Genomic DNA, 15163 nt, shown 5'->3' with positions numbered 1-15163 from the left:
ACTTTGTTTCAAGACATACAGATGATCTAAAGCGGAATATCCACAAGAAAGCCGACAGATTTTCACTTAAGAGACCATCATAAGAAATATAGCGCTCTAAACTTTATGAAAGCATTACGGTGAATATGTTAGATTGTTGACATCAATACAAGATATTCGTGCACAGAATTTCCAGTTTTAAGAAAGCGAAAGTGACTGCAATGCCTCTTCTAATTTGAAGTAAAAAATTATTTTAGAAACGTATATGCGTATTAACAAAAATATTATGGCATTTTTATTAACTACACCAATTATTATTATTGTAGACAAGCTTTTTAATAAATTATTTAATTCGGTCTCACTTTTATCTCATCTACTTTCAACTTTACATCATGCAACGTAACTGTATTAATTTAAATAGCTTTAATCTTAATTAACAATTGTACTAACTTGACTACTGCCAATAAGAAGTCAGAAAGTTTCCTTTGTTTTGACATTGACATATATAAACGTGCGTAATGCAATGCTATTCCACCCCAAACTAAATACGAAGTGGCAATTTCTTCGTCTTCTTCGTGGAAACCGCTGTCTCCAGTTCTCCACATTTCCAGTACTGCGACTAAAGCACCATCTGGCTGCACTATGGGTTCCAACAGAAGATGATCAACATCTCCAACGCCCTACAAGAACAATGTTAAAAAAAAAATAAAAAGTTATTTAATTTTTGCTAATTTCATTGTTACATAATTAGAAAAAAGAAAATAATCTTCAGAAAATAGTCACAAAATAGAAACAAATAAAAGTTGCCATTAATAATATTTGTTGTGAATGATATAGAGAACTGTCAAATGATCGATTAGCAATTTCTTTTTCGATTTTTTGTCTGCCACCAATTTGACCAATAATGGAGGTGATTAAGAAGAGGCTAATCCTCTTTTTTGCTCAATTTTTTTTCTGGCGTTAACCAATTGCACCCAGATACTTGAAATGAATATTCAATTAATTGACTCATCTAAGACAGACTTTCTCATCATTCATTACAAGTATCTTTTATAAAAATAATCAGTTCCACAAAATGTTCCTATTAACATTAATTTTAATATTTTATGTTTATGTTTATGTGCACGACAACCGAATTTCTTTTTCCCTGACGTACAAAGTGAAAAAAAGAACCAGACAGCTCTAAGGGATACGTTTTTCTTGGTACACTTTCAAAAAACAATATGTATAATTACACTTTATCCACATCATACTTACACTAATTGTAATAATACTTAACTGTATTCACATTGATATATAGCTAATTCTAAAAGTACACAATCCCATACGTTAACAATTATAATTAATATGGATGAACAACTGCTAAGGAGTTCCAATGTTTTGCGCACACTGAACTAGGTATCACCTAGTGCCTCGTTAAGGTTGTCCAGAATTTCAGATTTTCTCTGGTTAAAATATCTTAATTATCGTACTTGGTAAATCGTAAGCATCATATATGTTTCATTGTGAAACAGGTAACAGTGTGCTCTTTGTATGGTCTCATCGCCCGATCCCAATTGTCCAACTGCTCGACGCGACGTCAGCCACTTTCTTCGAGCACTCTTTACATTTCTCTGCTAAATTGTAACCGTTGAGACTTCACAATTACTCTTCCAAAGGACTAACAACTTTTCAGGTGAATCATCCAATCAGATGTTAAAACAGGTTTATTGGTTATACGGTGGTCGAGCTGCTTCTTGGGCCACCTTGTGTACACTTAGGATCATAGGAATACCACTTCCTTATTCCCCAGTCTTTACTTGTGGCGTAACAGCTCAATACCTCAGCACGAACGTTGTTATATACATTTTGGAACCCTAGCACTTGAACACTAGTAGAATATTCACTACTTAGAATTTCTACAATATTTCTTCCTTTATACATATTTCTAATTACATCTTTCAAGTCCTTGCTGAAAGTGTTATCTATTTTTAGTGCGTCCTGGGCTTAATTTGTTTCGTAGTCTGGCTTCCCATGGACCACATCTTACGAGTATTTTTGTTATATTAGCAAAAGTTACTTGATCTTATACCTTACGGTTTTTACTGGCACTTTTGCTATTGAATAAGTCTTTAAAATCGGAAGAATGAACCTGGACGAAAGCAACATGTTCTTTGAATGCATAATCTGTTAACAGTAAAGCATAATTGATCATCCGAATATTTCTTCTTAAAATGAATTCACATTTCTATCTAATTCCATACGTTAACAGTTATAATTAATATGGATGAACAGTCGTTAAGGAGTTCCAATGTTAAGGCTGTTGACAGGGCTGGTTATTAAGGCTCTTAGAAAGAATCTAACTATTCTTTTGATCATTTTCGTTAGTGCTGATAAACAGTAACATCGAATATGTGGTTGTAACTTAAATTGCTCATGTTATTCCTTTGACAAATCTAAAATCTAACCTCTTCAATATTTTGAGACATTTCTGTTTTAAAACCAATAAATGTGGTTTTCGACGTTAAAATGTGGCGCCCAAGTATTTAATCTTTAATCAAGAAACGCATCTGTTTCTTGAATTTAGATTTAAATTTAGTTGGATGCAGCGGAATCTATCGAAATGAAGGCAACTGCTTTTACTCGTCGAGGAGTAAAGTGCACTCATATTTAACCAGTCTTTTTAATTTTAAGTTTTTAAATGAAATGCTATTCTGATTGAGATCTTCAAAAAATTGGAAAATCGAAGACTATTATTTATGGTTGTCAAAAAGATCCTACCTTGGAGAACATCATTCACTGGGAGATAAAAAGAAAATAATATATTCCCTACATTTGCATAGAAAATACTTAAATTTAAAAACTTCTTTATAATGATAATGAGAACGCGATTTGTATCTCGCTTTCGAGGACTATAGTGTGTTTACAGATTCTGACTAATGCTGTAATCTTAAAAGAGCTCCGTCTGTGTTCTATTGTAACTTTGATTCTAAACATTAAATCGTCTGCATGTTTTACATTATTTCCAAGGTTTTAAACAGAATGCTTTTTAAATTATTGGCCTGTAAGGTGTAAGTGTTCCTTATCTTTGCCTTCTTTTAACATATTTCGTTTGAGCAAAAGTAATTTTTTCGCAACTGAATATCCTATTTATTTACTAGACGAGCTAGCTTCTCTCTAATAGGCCTGACATTATTCATCATGACAACGACCTAACTGTGGAAACATAAATAGTTCGTCATCTTAAATTAATTCTTTCAATGACTTAATAAGGGATGCCTAGAGAACTTTAACGTTACAAGATTGAGTTATAAAACTTTATGAGTTGAAATAACCTATAAAATTAAGTTATTTACTTAATGTATTTCGAAGATTTCTTCAGTAGAAAAATTTGGAATTCAAAGAAGAAAATTTAAAAAACAATAAATTTCAGCTGCAGAAATAAAGTAATGGAGAACACTTACCCACTTACAAACATAGTTAAAATAGAGTGAACAATTTGGGGGTCTAGGATATACAGACGTAATGCAAAATTTAACTTCTTTCATGGCTTGTGTATTGAATGGATTTTATAACTAGTTAAAGTAATGAACTAAAATAAAATATCGTGCTTAAATTGCCATGAATATAATGTGGACCTACTAAGAGATGAGGGATGAATTTAAGCACATAACATACATGCGCACATATACTTACATATTATAAATATTCATACATAGCAAATGCATATACACCACACAGCAAATGCATGTGCACCTAGAGATATGAGTGGACAACTAATAAAGCTGACATTATCAGTGATATGATTACTTACTTTAGTTGGAAAATTGGATTCTCCTCTAGAAAGTCTCATTGGTTCTTTGGTCCTAGCCACCAAACAAGGAAGAAGAGACTTTCCTATCCTCTGACATTCACTGCAAAAGGTTATGTACTTAGATAAAGATAAAAGCCTGATCAAGTTATACAATAAATGTTGCTTCATTTTAGGACATCAGTAGGTGCTTCATTCTTACGGAGAAATACTAAACTAAATACTACGCAAATCTGCAATTATTTTAAAGCAACTTCCTCATTCGCTGATTAGTACATTACTATAATCCAAAGAAGCATGTTTTCCTTTTCATTTTATAACAATTTACATTATTATTTTGATCATTTACATTCTATAAATAATAACTAAAACCCATTTATTGCGCAATTATAGCAGAAGCAAAGATTGTGGTATTATCTGGTATCGGAAATTGTTTTTATAATTCCGGAAATAAAATAATTTTTTGATAAACAGAAGATTTTACTCAGCTTTATATCCTTTGAATGTTCACCATTAAGGAGTAAAAGAAAATCGTAAAATAAACATTATGTGAGAATTACTATGTGGTGGAAATCGATAAAACCATAAAATCCTTTCTAACGGAGTGAGTAAATATGTGAATCTTAATAATAACAGCCCCAAAACCATTCCTTTTTTATTCATATATATTTCTGTTTCCGCTGAATCGATATAAAACATTTTAAGGGTATCATTTTTTATAATCAGTTACAACCTTAATGATTATGCTGTAAATATTTTAATGAATTTCTTTTTAAAGTAAATAAATTGAAATTGTTCGTTCCATCGAGGAAATATCAGTAAATTTGCTAAAAAATCAAAAAAGGGATTTTGATTATTTAACAAATAAAAATACATACTTTGTTTCAAATCCTAAATATAAACAGAGATTATTATCATCGCCTGCATCTGGCAAATATAATCTGTAACCATCCGCTGATACTGCCGAAGAAATACAGCTGGCTAATTCCGACAAGACATGAACTACACTTGGTCTCTGTTGAAGCGATTGTGTCAGATCTTGTAACATCTGCCGTTTATCCGCATGCACGCAAAACTGAAATGCCAAATAAATTCGCGCAAAGTGAAAACAGAAAATATTTTATCATATATGTACAGAAAACCAAATTTTTGTCACTAAAAAATATTATTTTAAGCGCAATTCGAACATGATCCGAGGTACTTTGAATCTGAAGCAATTAATTTTTGTGACAAGGATATTTATTAATGGAAATTTCTTTAAATTACCTTCCAACGAGAAAGACTAGTTTTCCTTCCAGCAGCACCTACAATAAAACATGATTATTTAGCAATGCTTACACCGTTCCATATACTTCCAAACTAATACATTTTCTTTGACAATTATTTTATTTAAAAATATTTAATGTATGAAATTAAATTTTCGGGACCTTCTTCGAGAAAGATTGCACCTCTGATGCATGAAATCTTCATGTTAGACGCTGTAGTAGCAACTAAGTTGACTTTTTAAGATTGTTAGCGTCCTATATTGTGCAATCTAGGAATATATAAAACTTTTCTTTTTTTGCTAAAATTATTCTTACTGTTCAGTGGAGTATAAAAAGCATGCAATTTCAATCCAATATTAAGTATAGAAATATGGGAATTGAGTCATAATGTCAACTGAAAGCCATCGAATTTTGGATACCATTTAAATGAAGTAATGACGATATTCAAATGTAATGGCGAATTATTATTATTATTATTATTTATTTTTAACATTTAAAGGCAAATAATGAAGCCCGCAAACTAGAATCAAGAATGATTTAAAATATCATTCCATCTCATTCTAAACATCAGTTTCTTCAATATTCATTTCTCCCTTTAACAAAAATAATTGAACATCTTATTCTATGTGCATCTACAGTTTTTAATTAATTCAGTTCTTAATTATGAAGTACTAAATTATTCAAGTTTACAATTTTCTTCATATTTTTTATTTCGCTGGTAATTACAATTTTAAAATAAATATTATAAATATTATTAGGATTTGAAAAGAGTGTTTTGTTTAGATTTTTCTCTTTCTAGGTTTTTACATCTAGTAAGACAGATGGACAGATCCAAATAATTAAAAACAATTGAAGAAACGTATCTAATTCGATTTCTTTATTTAAGCGTGCGAACAGTAATATATTACTGAAAAAGATAATAAGGAGAATGAATTCGAAATCTGTTAGTTCAACGAACATTCCAATTCCAGGGTTTTCGTTCTGATAGACCAATAAATCAATGCTCTAAATCTACAATCATTCTTATCAGTACTGTCCCTAATTTCAAAATTTATTAATAAAATGCGAAAATTACTTATCGTTATACAAAAATTCATACACATCTAAATGGTCATTAATGGACTATTTTGAAAGCTCCTTTGACAAGTTTTTCAATCCTAATTGATGTCTAAGGGCTACAAGCACTATGAGGAATTGTATCTCTTGCTCACCGCGCAGTTCTCTTGGCGATGAAGAGAAGCAAATAATGCTTTATGAAAAATAATCATAATCAGTGGAGTTACCTCTTTAGTTAGCTCATTTACTTGATGCTGGTGTTATATTGCTGTGTATTAGTAAATTTCAAGTTAAAACAAACTAACAAAAATAAAAATTACTCCTAGTATTTTAATTGGTTCAATTGCTTTAAAGATTTTCTAAATTTATTAAATTGAATATTAAAAAGAAAGATTAAAGATTAAGAGAAATATTGGCTACAAAGTTACGGTCAAATCCCACTTAAATCGTATTATTTTTCATTTCGAGCTGGAATATTCGGATTCTACTATTTATTTTGTAACATCTATTTATTATAGAAATTACACTGAGAAAACAAATAATTGACCTAAAATAACCAGGGCATAGGAAAACGTCAACCCAAAACATTCATCTGTATCCCATAATCATACTACCAAACTGGCTACTTTGCTTGGCTCAAGAGGCAAAAAAATCCATTTCACTCTTTTGGACTTTAGGAACCTCAAAACAAGTATTTCCAGTTAGTTTAAACGCAATTCGCAAATTTGACAATATCGCAAACTTACTTAGTAAAGAATTACTTAGAAAGGGAAAGTCAACAATGAAATAATTGAAACTTAATTATTACAGCGCTACCTACCGGACCTCTTTTTATCTCTTTGTGTCCTTCTTATAATCCATCTTTCAAGCTGTTCTATTTCCAACTCTTCCATAGCATATTTTTCTAAAAATTCTGGATTCTCTTTTAGAAAATGCGTGACTTGGTCCTCGTTTACACCTAAAATATAAAAGCTAGTGATTTTTTGTTATCGAAATTGGTTGTTTGCCTAATAATGGCATCAGAACATTCAAAATAAGAAAAGTTGAAAATAATTTAAAGATTACGAACAATTAGATTTTAATAGAAATTTGGAGAAACGCGAATTCAGCTGATTTAAAGCTAACAGCAGTAATTAATTAGCTGTATGGCGAAATGCAATGTCAGCAAAACACACAAACAAAACCTGATTTAAAAACTATTAAAGCCGAAATAAATAAAAATTAAATTTTAATGTTGATTATTTATCTTCTTGTGATGAAAACTAGAGAAGTTATTATTCGGAAATGATTGCTTTAATAATGGTGCCATCTTAATGAACTGGCTTTAATAACAAATTAGAGAGGAAATTACTTTCGCATTCATTACATCGACAGAAAACAATAGTTAATGAAATTTTCTCAATGAAACACAAAATCAATTTGTAACAAGTCGTTTTTGTAGAGACTAACTAAAGTAATTTTTTTCGCTAGAAGCCTGTTACTGCTCATTGTCGGCAATGGACAATATCTGCAACGAAAGAATATTGTCTGGAGGTTGGCAGAATACTAAAAAAGGCTCCAGGCGCCAGTGGCCTGGAATCTAAAAAGAAAAAATGTAAACTGTACGGGTTTAAATATGAGTGACGTGATAAAACCTTTTTCATCTAAAATTCCTAATATATTGGTTTTTATTTAAAGATTTCCATTAAATTAATATGGAATATATATATGAAATTAAAGAACAGAATGTATTACCACCAGCACCACGATTCATGTCCAACTTTTTATCTCCATTCACCATTACTACGCCTTCCAATTGTCCACCTCTTTCAGAGCCATCTGAAACAATACTTAGTATTAAACATATTTCTAAAGAATTAAAACAAAACTGGCTAAACAATTACAAAAGTTATTATTACAATTACACAAATTATTTTTGCACATTTCGTATAGCCAATAACTAGCAATTATTGGGCTGTCCAGAATTTAACAATGGAAAAAGAAATGGCTAAGAGATGGAACTAATTTAACTCTGTAGCCCAATCGTAAAAGATATATAAATAAGTTTTCAAGGAAAGATCAGTGGCATCAGTGCATCAGTGGCACGCTTGACTTGTTTAACTTAAGATAATTCAAGAGACTCAGCTTCTCCTCTTTGATTTTGAATTAAGTCCACGCTTGATGCAAAGCAAATGAAAAGTCTTAGAAGTGGATGTATTTCAGAGAGAGACAAGTTTAAAAACCTACCTCTGACGGATTTGAGAAGACACCTTTACGAGAGTGACAGAATTAAAGATAACTAGTGTGAAGACTAAATTTAAGAGTTGATGGAGAGTTCTGTTTACTAATGGTAGGATCGGCTCATTGGTGGCCTAAGGTCCCTGGCCTTAGGGCACCCTACTCGAATAAAAAAAAAAGTACAATAATGTTTCTTAGGACAAGGAAATGTTAATAATAAAAGGGCTCTCCTAAAACGTTTTAAGTAAACCGTTTAAAAGGAATAATATTCAGGCTAAATAAAGACAAAATTTTAGGGATTTAAAGATGTTCAAAAGCAAAGAGTTTGTGTCAAGTGCCATGATAGCACCTAAACTAAATATCAAATTTAAACTATTTTCGTTTTTGAGTTATACCACTAAAAATTCTCTCGGGCAAACTTACATAAAGACAAATCGAAACTACTCAAAACGGTCATTTCAGGTGAACAACTCAAAATCGATTAACTGCATGAATACATATTTTTCTCTAAAATGAAGTATGAGAAATTAAGAAAATTAATCTATATCGTAAACTAATTCTGTCTATATACTGCCAATACTTTAGCAAGATAGAGAAATCCACACTATAAAAAAAAATTATTATAACTTCATGCAAAGTAGGGGATTAAATCTAATTTGTGAGAAATTTATTCAGTGTGGAGAGTCAGCGCGTCCTACTAAGAACGGAATCCTAGCAAGAACTTTTTCAAGTACGGTGTGGATCGGACATATTATATTTTAAGCATACTCCCTATTTACATATAGGAAACCATATTTAGTTTGTTACAGCAAGATTCCTTCAAAACTGTTATTTCGCATTGTACTATGGCAATTTTTATTAGTTTACTTGCTCTGATGAATAGATTTGATGAGTTAAAGAAAGCAGAAAAAATACACCATTCTAAAGGTAAAGCATGAGTATTGGGAATAATGAATGTTGAAAATAACTTGATAAACAAATATTAAAAACATTTGAAAATGTAGTCAAGATAAAGAAAAACACAACTTTGCTCGGGAGGCGTTTAAAAGATGAATCAAGAAGAACGAGTGTTGAAATTCTTCTCTAGACGGAGGTTGTGGAATACTAGCAGCAGCAGAGCAACATTTCTATGACTCGACGAGAACAGAACGGACGGTAGAAGACGAGAAAGGAAAGCGCCCGAGTATAAGGGGAGCTACAGCGCCGAACAGAATCTATCAATCCTGAAGTTAAGGCTCCTGTACACCTGTACAATGCAGACAACAAAGAAATAGACCGGAGCATCTAGCGGAGAGAAGACATACTAACAGCCAGACCGATCAGGCATGTTGCTGGATATTTTCCTTTTAAAATCTTTAAAAAATTATACAAATACTAAACATTTTTATTACAATTTATGTTTTTAAAAGTAAGAAAAAATGAAGTTGTTTATTTCATAAACACAATCGGAATACAATCTCAGCTCTCTGCGTTAAAACTCCTTGAACTGAATCAAAACACACCGACATGTCTTTGAAAAAACAGAAATGCAATTAATTTTATTATGCTTTATATGTATGAATTATTATTCATTTTGAGAAGTTTGGAGAAAAAGGAAAACAAGAGAAAATCCCCATTAAGGAAGAGATAAAAATGAGAGAAAAAAAAAAGATAAAAAAAAAATAACCTCAGAATAATATTTAGTTATAATTTGCATATTCTTTTCCCAATTAGATTTAGTTTACTTTTTATTTAACAGTATAATGTATTTTTGTTCGAATAAAATATTCAGAGATAAATTTAAGTTAATAATAAAGTAATTCAAAATTTCATTTTGTATATTAATTACTTAGGGATTGTTCTTTTCTGTTATTTTCTTATATTGAGCGAAATGTATATTAATATTGTATGATAAATTCATAAATTCAACCATAACTATTAGGTTAACCTTTTATTTAAATAAACTCCTTGCCAATGGTTAGTAAAAAGTAAGTTCTGGATACATTATTATCATTAGGTGGTGCACCTGTAAAACCACGCAAAAGCGCTTCTTATAAACAACTAATAAAATAAGAGTCCAGGGTAGACTTCTTTTGGAAAAAGAAAAGTAAAATATAACGGAAAAATACCGATTTGTGTTCCTGTTCACCTAAATTTCTACCTGTTTGCCTGCATTATCTAATATTGAAGCTGAAGCTAAAATTTACATAAAGGGTAGCTTTCTTTTGGAAAGTGCAAAGTAAAATATAACGGAAAAATACCGAATTCTCTTCCAGTTCGTCTATATTTCTACTGGTTTTGTCTCTGTTATCAAGTAGTACGGCCAAAGCTAAAATGTACAAAATGGGTAGACTTCTTTAGAAAATAGAAAAGTAAAATACAACTGGAAAATACTGTAATGGGTTTCAGTTGAACTAAATTTCTACCTGTTTTGTCTGTGATATCTAGTTTTAACGCCAAACCTAAAATGTATATAAAGGATAGCCTTCTTTTGGAATAAGAAAAGTAAAATACAATGGATAAATATCGAATTGAGTTCTAGTTTACTAGAATTTAATTTCTACCTGTTTTGCCTCTGTTATCTAGTTTTATGGCTAAAGCTAAATTAATCATTTCATTAACAAATGCTTACAGTTTAAAATTTTTAGTAAAAGGTTTGATTTAATGACAAATGGTACCCAATTAGTAGTAATAGTTTTATTGAGTTGTTACTTGCGAGGGGCAAATTCCCTTCCTTCAGATACGCAGCGTCGAGACTTCTAAAATGTAAATTTTACATAAAATTTCTATTCGTAAAGATGAGAATCTGTTCATGCGTTGACAATTTGAAACGACTGCAATACTTTTCGATAATCAGTGTAAGTGCAGGATTGCTTTTTCCTGTTACGCAGGGAACTCCAAATCCTTTCATTTTCTAAATTCTATCAAAATCTGGCTAAGATTAGTAATAATAATTTTAGAGAGGGTCATACATAAATGGGACTAACTGTTCATTTTATGTACGCATATCGTATACAGCTTTGAGACCCCCGAAAGGCTTATCCACATGAAATTCTTCATCGAATGAAACTCATCTGTCAAAATCGGTCCGCGCGTTTGGACGCTGCGTTGTTCACAAAAAAGGTAACAAAAAGAAGTAGAAGAACTACTACGACAAGAAAATTTTCTGAAAATGCTGTTTTTGCCTATTTTCGGCATTGTTTTTCTCGATATCTATGAAATCAGGGTTGTTTCAAAAAATTAAAGTTATAAAGGAGGATTTGCCCTATGTTTTAATGAGAATTTAGGAATCTTTTATAGAAAAAGAGAAAAAAATGGTTAAAGTTTGGTGTTTTTCAACGTTACGCTTTTTCGCTCACTTTTTGATGATCAACCCTTTTAAGTTTTAATAGATAGATTCTATTATAAAACTTTGGACATTCAATACTATAGTTGTCTTCTTAAGAGATTCTTCTTCTTAAGAGAATCTGGAGCTGCTTTGTTGGAAACTGATTGCCAGTATATCCAGACATGTATCCTGCCCTACCAATGAATGGTCATTTTGAAGAGAATGATAATATCGAAAATAATTGAATCCATATGGTTAGGACTGCTAGGTAAAAATAAAAATTTCTTTTTATAATATTTAATTAATTCTATGAAATATATTCAATTTATAAAGCAAAATTTTAAAATTGAAATAACTGAAACGTTTGGACAATATATTTTTAGGAGCTCACAGCCATAATAATGATGGCAGAATCATTTATGAACGAAGTAACTCAATCCAAAAGCCAAAATATTAGGTCAACATAAAAAAAGAGGCGTTTTCTCACCTTCTCAGCGTTAACTATGGGGTCATACAGTCGTAAGACCTTAATAAGTGGTTTGCTTTATTTATCTCACTTTATGTTAATATGGCTGAATTTGCAATGGTGATATACTGTAGTATAATACTGGATAACACCATCTACACAATATTACCCATAATGTTATGCAGAATAATATTGATCGGCCAAAGTAAACTACTTTGTCAGGTTTCGGATTTTCATCCATACTAAATTGGTTCGGCAGATTGGCGTAGAGAATTTGACATCCGATTTCGGTTACTCGGTTTCACATTACATAGAACAGAATCTTTTTTAAGTGAAAGCCAAATTCACAATAGTAACCTCAATGAAAATTTATAAAAATACAAAATTATCAGAGAACATTTAGAGAGATAAAACAATCGACTTAAAATTTTGTTTAAGTCTTTGATAGACTACTCCTAAAACAAGCAAATTGGCTGTGGTATTGGGCAAATCTTTTCTATTTAAAAATAATTAAGGCTTCTAATAAGGAAACATCTCTGGGAAATGTTTTAAAAAACTAGTTTTGATGAAGTGAAGACAGTCGCTTTAAACTTAAAGAAATTGAAAAAAATAAAAAGCTGTTTAATCCAAAGTTCCTAAATTAAGATAGGTTCTAAAAAATTATAACAGATAATTTTAAATATCTAATTTTTGTGCAGTTTTTGAACGAACAACGCTTTTACAACCGTCCTATAGGAAGGTTTTTCAGCGATCATTACCACATACAATGGATTGGTTTTACGTAAATAATGTAATACATAATTCCAAATTTCCACTTCTTAAAAATTTCTTTGAATTGTAAGTAAAAAATATTCTTAAACTAATTTAAAAATTTTTCATAATAAAAATTTAATAAAAATTATTATGACAAGATTTTCTCTATAAAACTTTTTTAAATATTTATTAAGATTAAAATTTTTCTTGAAAAAGTTTCAGGTTTATTCCGGGCTTTAATAATCTGCTGTGAAGTCTCACACGACTTACTGCTATTCTCAAGGTTCAAACTTTTATTATTATTATTATTATTATTCTGTACTTTGAGTCATATTAAATTTTTACTGACATTATACAGTTCATAAAACCTTTGAAGTATAACTTATTAGAAAGTTAACTGAAGTATAGCTTAGTATGGGAGCCAACCACTCTTTAAAACTAACTCTAAAATGAATTTTTGTTTTGATAAATAAAAGTAAAGTCAATAAATCTATTAGCATTCGGATCTGGGACAATTTTCGCTTCTAAATCTATGCTAAGTAAACTGGAAAGGCGATTTTTCACATTTTCTCGAAAACGGTTCTTTATTCGGAAATATTCTAAATTCAAATACTGTTTCTACTACACCTTGGTGACTATAACTTTATTTTATTTTTTTTAAACGTTTAAACAAATTGGAAAATATTGTTTTTGTAGGGTTCTGTAGGGGAAGTAACTCCAACTCTAAATATACCTTAAGACAGTATTCTTGCTGAAGAAGTTGCAGTTCCTCAGCCTTTACTATATCAATTTAAAGCATTGCATAAGACCATAGGTAAAGAAAATCGTGGGAAGGCCCATCTAACATACAATGAAAAATATTATAGTTCAAGTTTTGAAAATACCAACATTAAAGTTTTGCATCTTTATCCGCTTGACTTTACAATGAAAAGTTACTTACAGAAAACATGGTTCACATTTAAGCCTTTACTTAATAAAATATATTTAAAAAAAGATATCTTATAGTCATTACATATACATTATAGTCATTTTAAATTTAATTTTTTAGTTTAATGAAGTCTAATATTTCAGAGTAGTAACTTTATTAATTTTTTTTAAGGTTAATAAATAAGATGAGGAGTTTTAGGTCTAACTGTTGCGGCCCTAAGGGATCAATTGAAGGAACTTTGTTTAATGAGACTAATTTGTTATCTGGTAAAACTGACAAACTGTCAATTTAAGAAGACCACGGAGTTAAGACGCCATCAAGTATTCCCCAGTCGAATTAAAAAAAATAAAAGAGATAGGTGGGAGTCTCTAAAATCAACCAACGATTTTCTAAAAATTCTCAAATATCAATGGCTTCGAATTTCCACTTTCAAATTATTTATTTTTGTTCGTACTTTTTATCAATCTTACAGATCGTACTTACATATTAATTTTTTTTTTAATTCCACTTCGAGTTTAGAGAAAAACTACACAGACTCCAAATGCTTCGTCAATCTGCTTCTTATTTAGAAAAAAAAAAATGATACAAGTCTTTCTTCGGTAAGAATCTAAGAGTCTTTTTCAAAGGCCAGCCATGACTTTGAAGTTCCTTCATTTTCTCATTCTTTTCGTTGCGTTCCTAAATCTTTAGGCCCTGTTTTGCATTTTTGCAAGAATGTAAATATTTCTATTTTTTTTCTCTTTATTATTGGAACTTCCTTTCTACAACCTTGAACCTGTTAGTTGCTAAAGCAGAGTGAATTCGAGTCGATCAAGGAGTATAAAATCGTTCTTTAGGTTACTGATCTTTGAAATCTCTGCCTCTCCAAAATAAGTTTTCTTAGAATCCAGGTTCTCTTATGATTATAGAAGTAACTGGAAAGTTGCGTAAAAAAATTTGCTCTTTTTATTATGTTCAGATGTTATAGTTTGAAGATCTTTTTTAAATAACAAATATTTAGTTTTGGTCACATTTCAGGCAATTACATACTCACAATCACAAACAATTATGGACAACATCCATCTGCTTACTTCGTATAGAGACAACACTTCTCGTCATTAACTTCAAATTTATTTTTCCCTAAATTAGATGGCTAATAGAACCTTTATTTAAATCACCATTCCACTATCCATATTTCAGCAAGATAATCTCAAGTCAACAAAAAATTCGATATAATAAATAAAAAAGGAAAGAAATTATAATTAGAAGGATGTCAAGCGATATTATGCAAACAGAATGCCTGTGATTAGTGGAGACTGCAGAATTAACGCCAACAACTGTACAGTAATTACACTTCATTGTAATCGGAGATCTCTGTGTAGGCTAATCAAGTTGCTATATAATTTACCCACCAGGAACTTGG

At 30.6% G+C, this 15163-nt stretch overlaps 1 protein-coding gene across 3 annotated transcripts in view; it reads right to left on the bottom strand.

Moving 5' to 3' along the window:
- LOC141449216 (probable 3',5'-cyclic phosphodiesterase pde-5) overlaps positions 1 to 15163 on the bottom strand; it is a 157436-nt gene that overhangs the window by 46309 nt on the left and 95964 nt on the right. For all 3 annotated transcript variants that reach the window (XM_074118421.1, XM_074118422.1, XM_074118423.1), the window contains exons 2-7: positions 7825 to 7908; positions 6911 to 7048; positions 5036 to 5073; positions 4648 to 4844; positions 3773 to 3872; positions 430 to 659 (exon numbers count right to left, since the gene is read on the bottom strand). In XM_074118421.1, the coding sequence (XP_073974522.1) occupies positions 430 to 659; positions 3773 to 3872; positions 4648 to 4844; positions 5036 to 5073; positions 6911 to 7048; positions 7825 to 7908 (787 nt within the window). The remainder of the gene's footprint in view (positions 1 to 429; positions 660 to 3772; positions 3873 to 4647; positions 4845 to 5035; positions 5074 to 6910; positions 7049 to 7824; positions 7909 to 15163) is intronic.

This window comes from Rhodnius prolixus, unplaced genomic scaffold (assembly GCF_049639745.1).
Source record: "Rhodnius prolixus isolate KJV_2025 unplaced genomic scaffold, Rpr scaffold_2, whole genome shotgun sequence".
Classification (NCBI taxonomy): Eukaryota; Metazoa; Arthropoda; class Insecta; order Hemiptera; family Reduviidae; genus Rhodnius; species Rhodnius prolixus.
The sequence above is the reverse complement of the archived record's forward strand: the minus strand, read 5'-3'. Positions and strand labels throughout refer to the sequence as shown.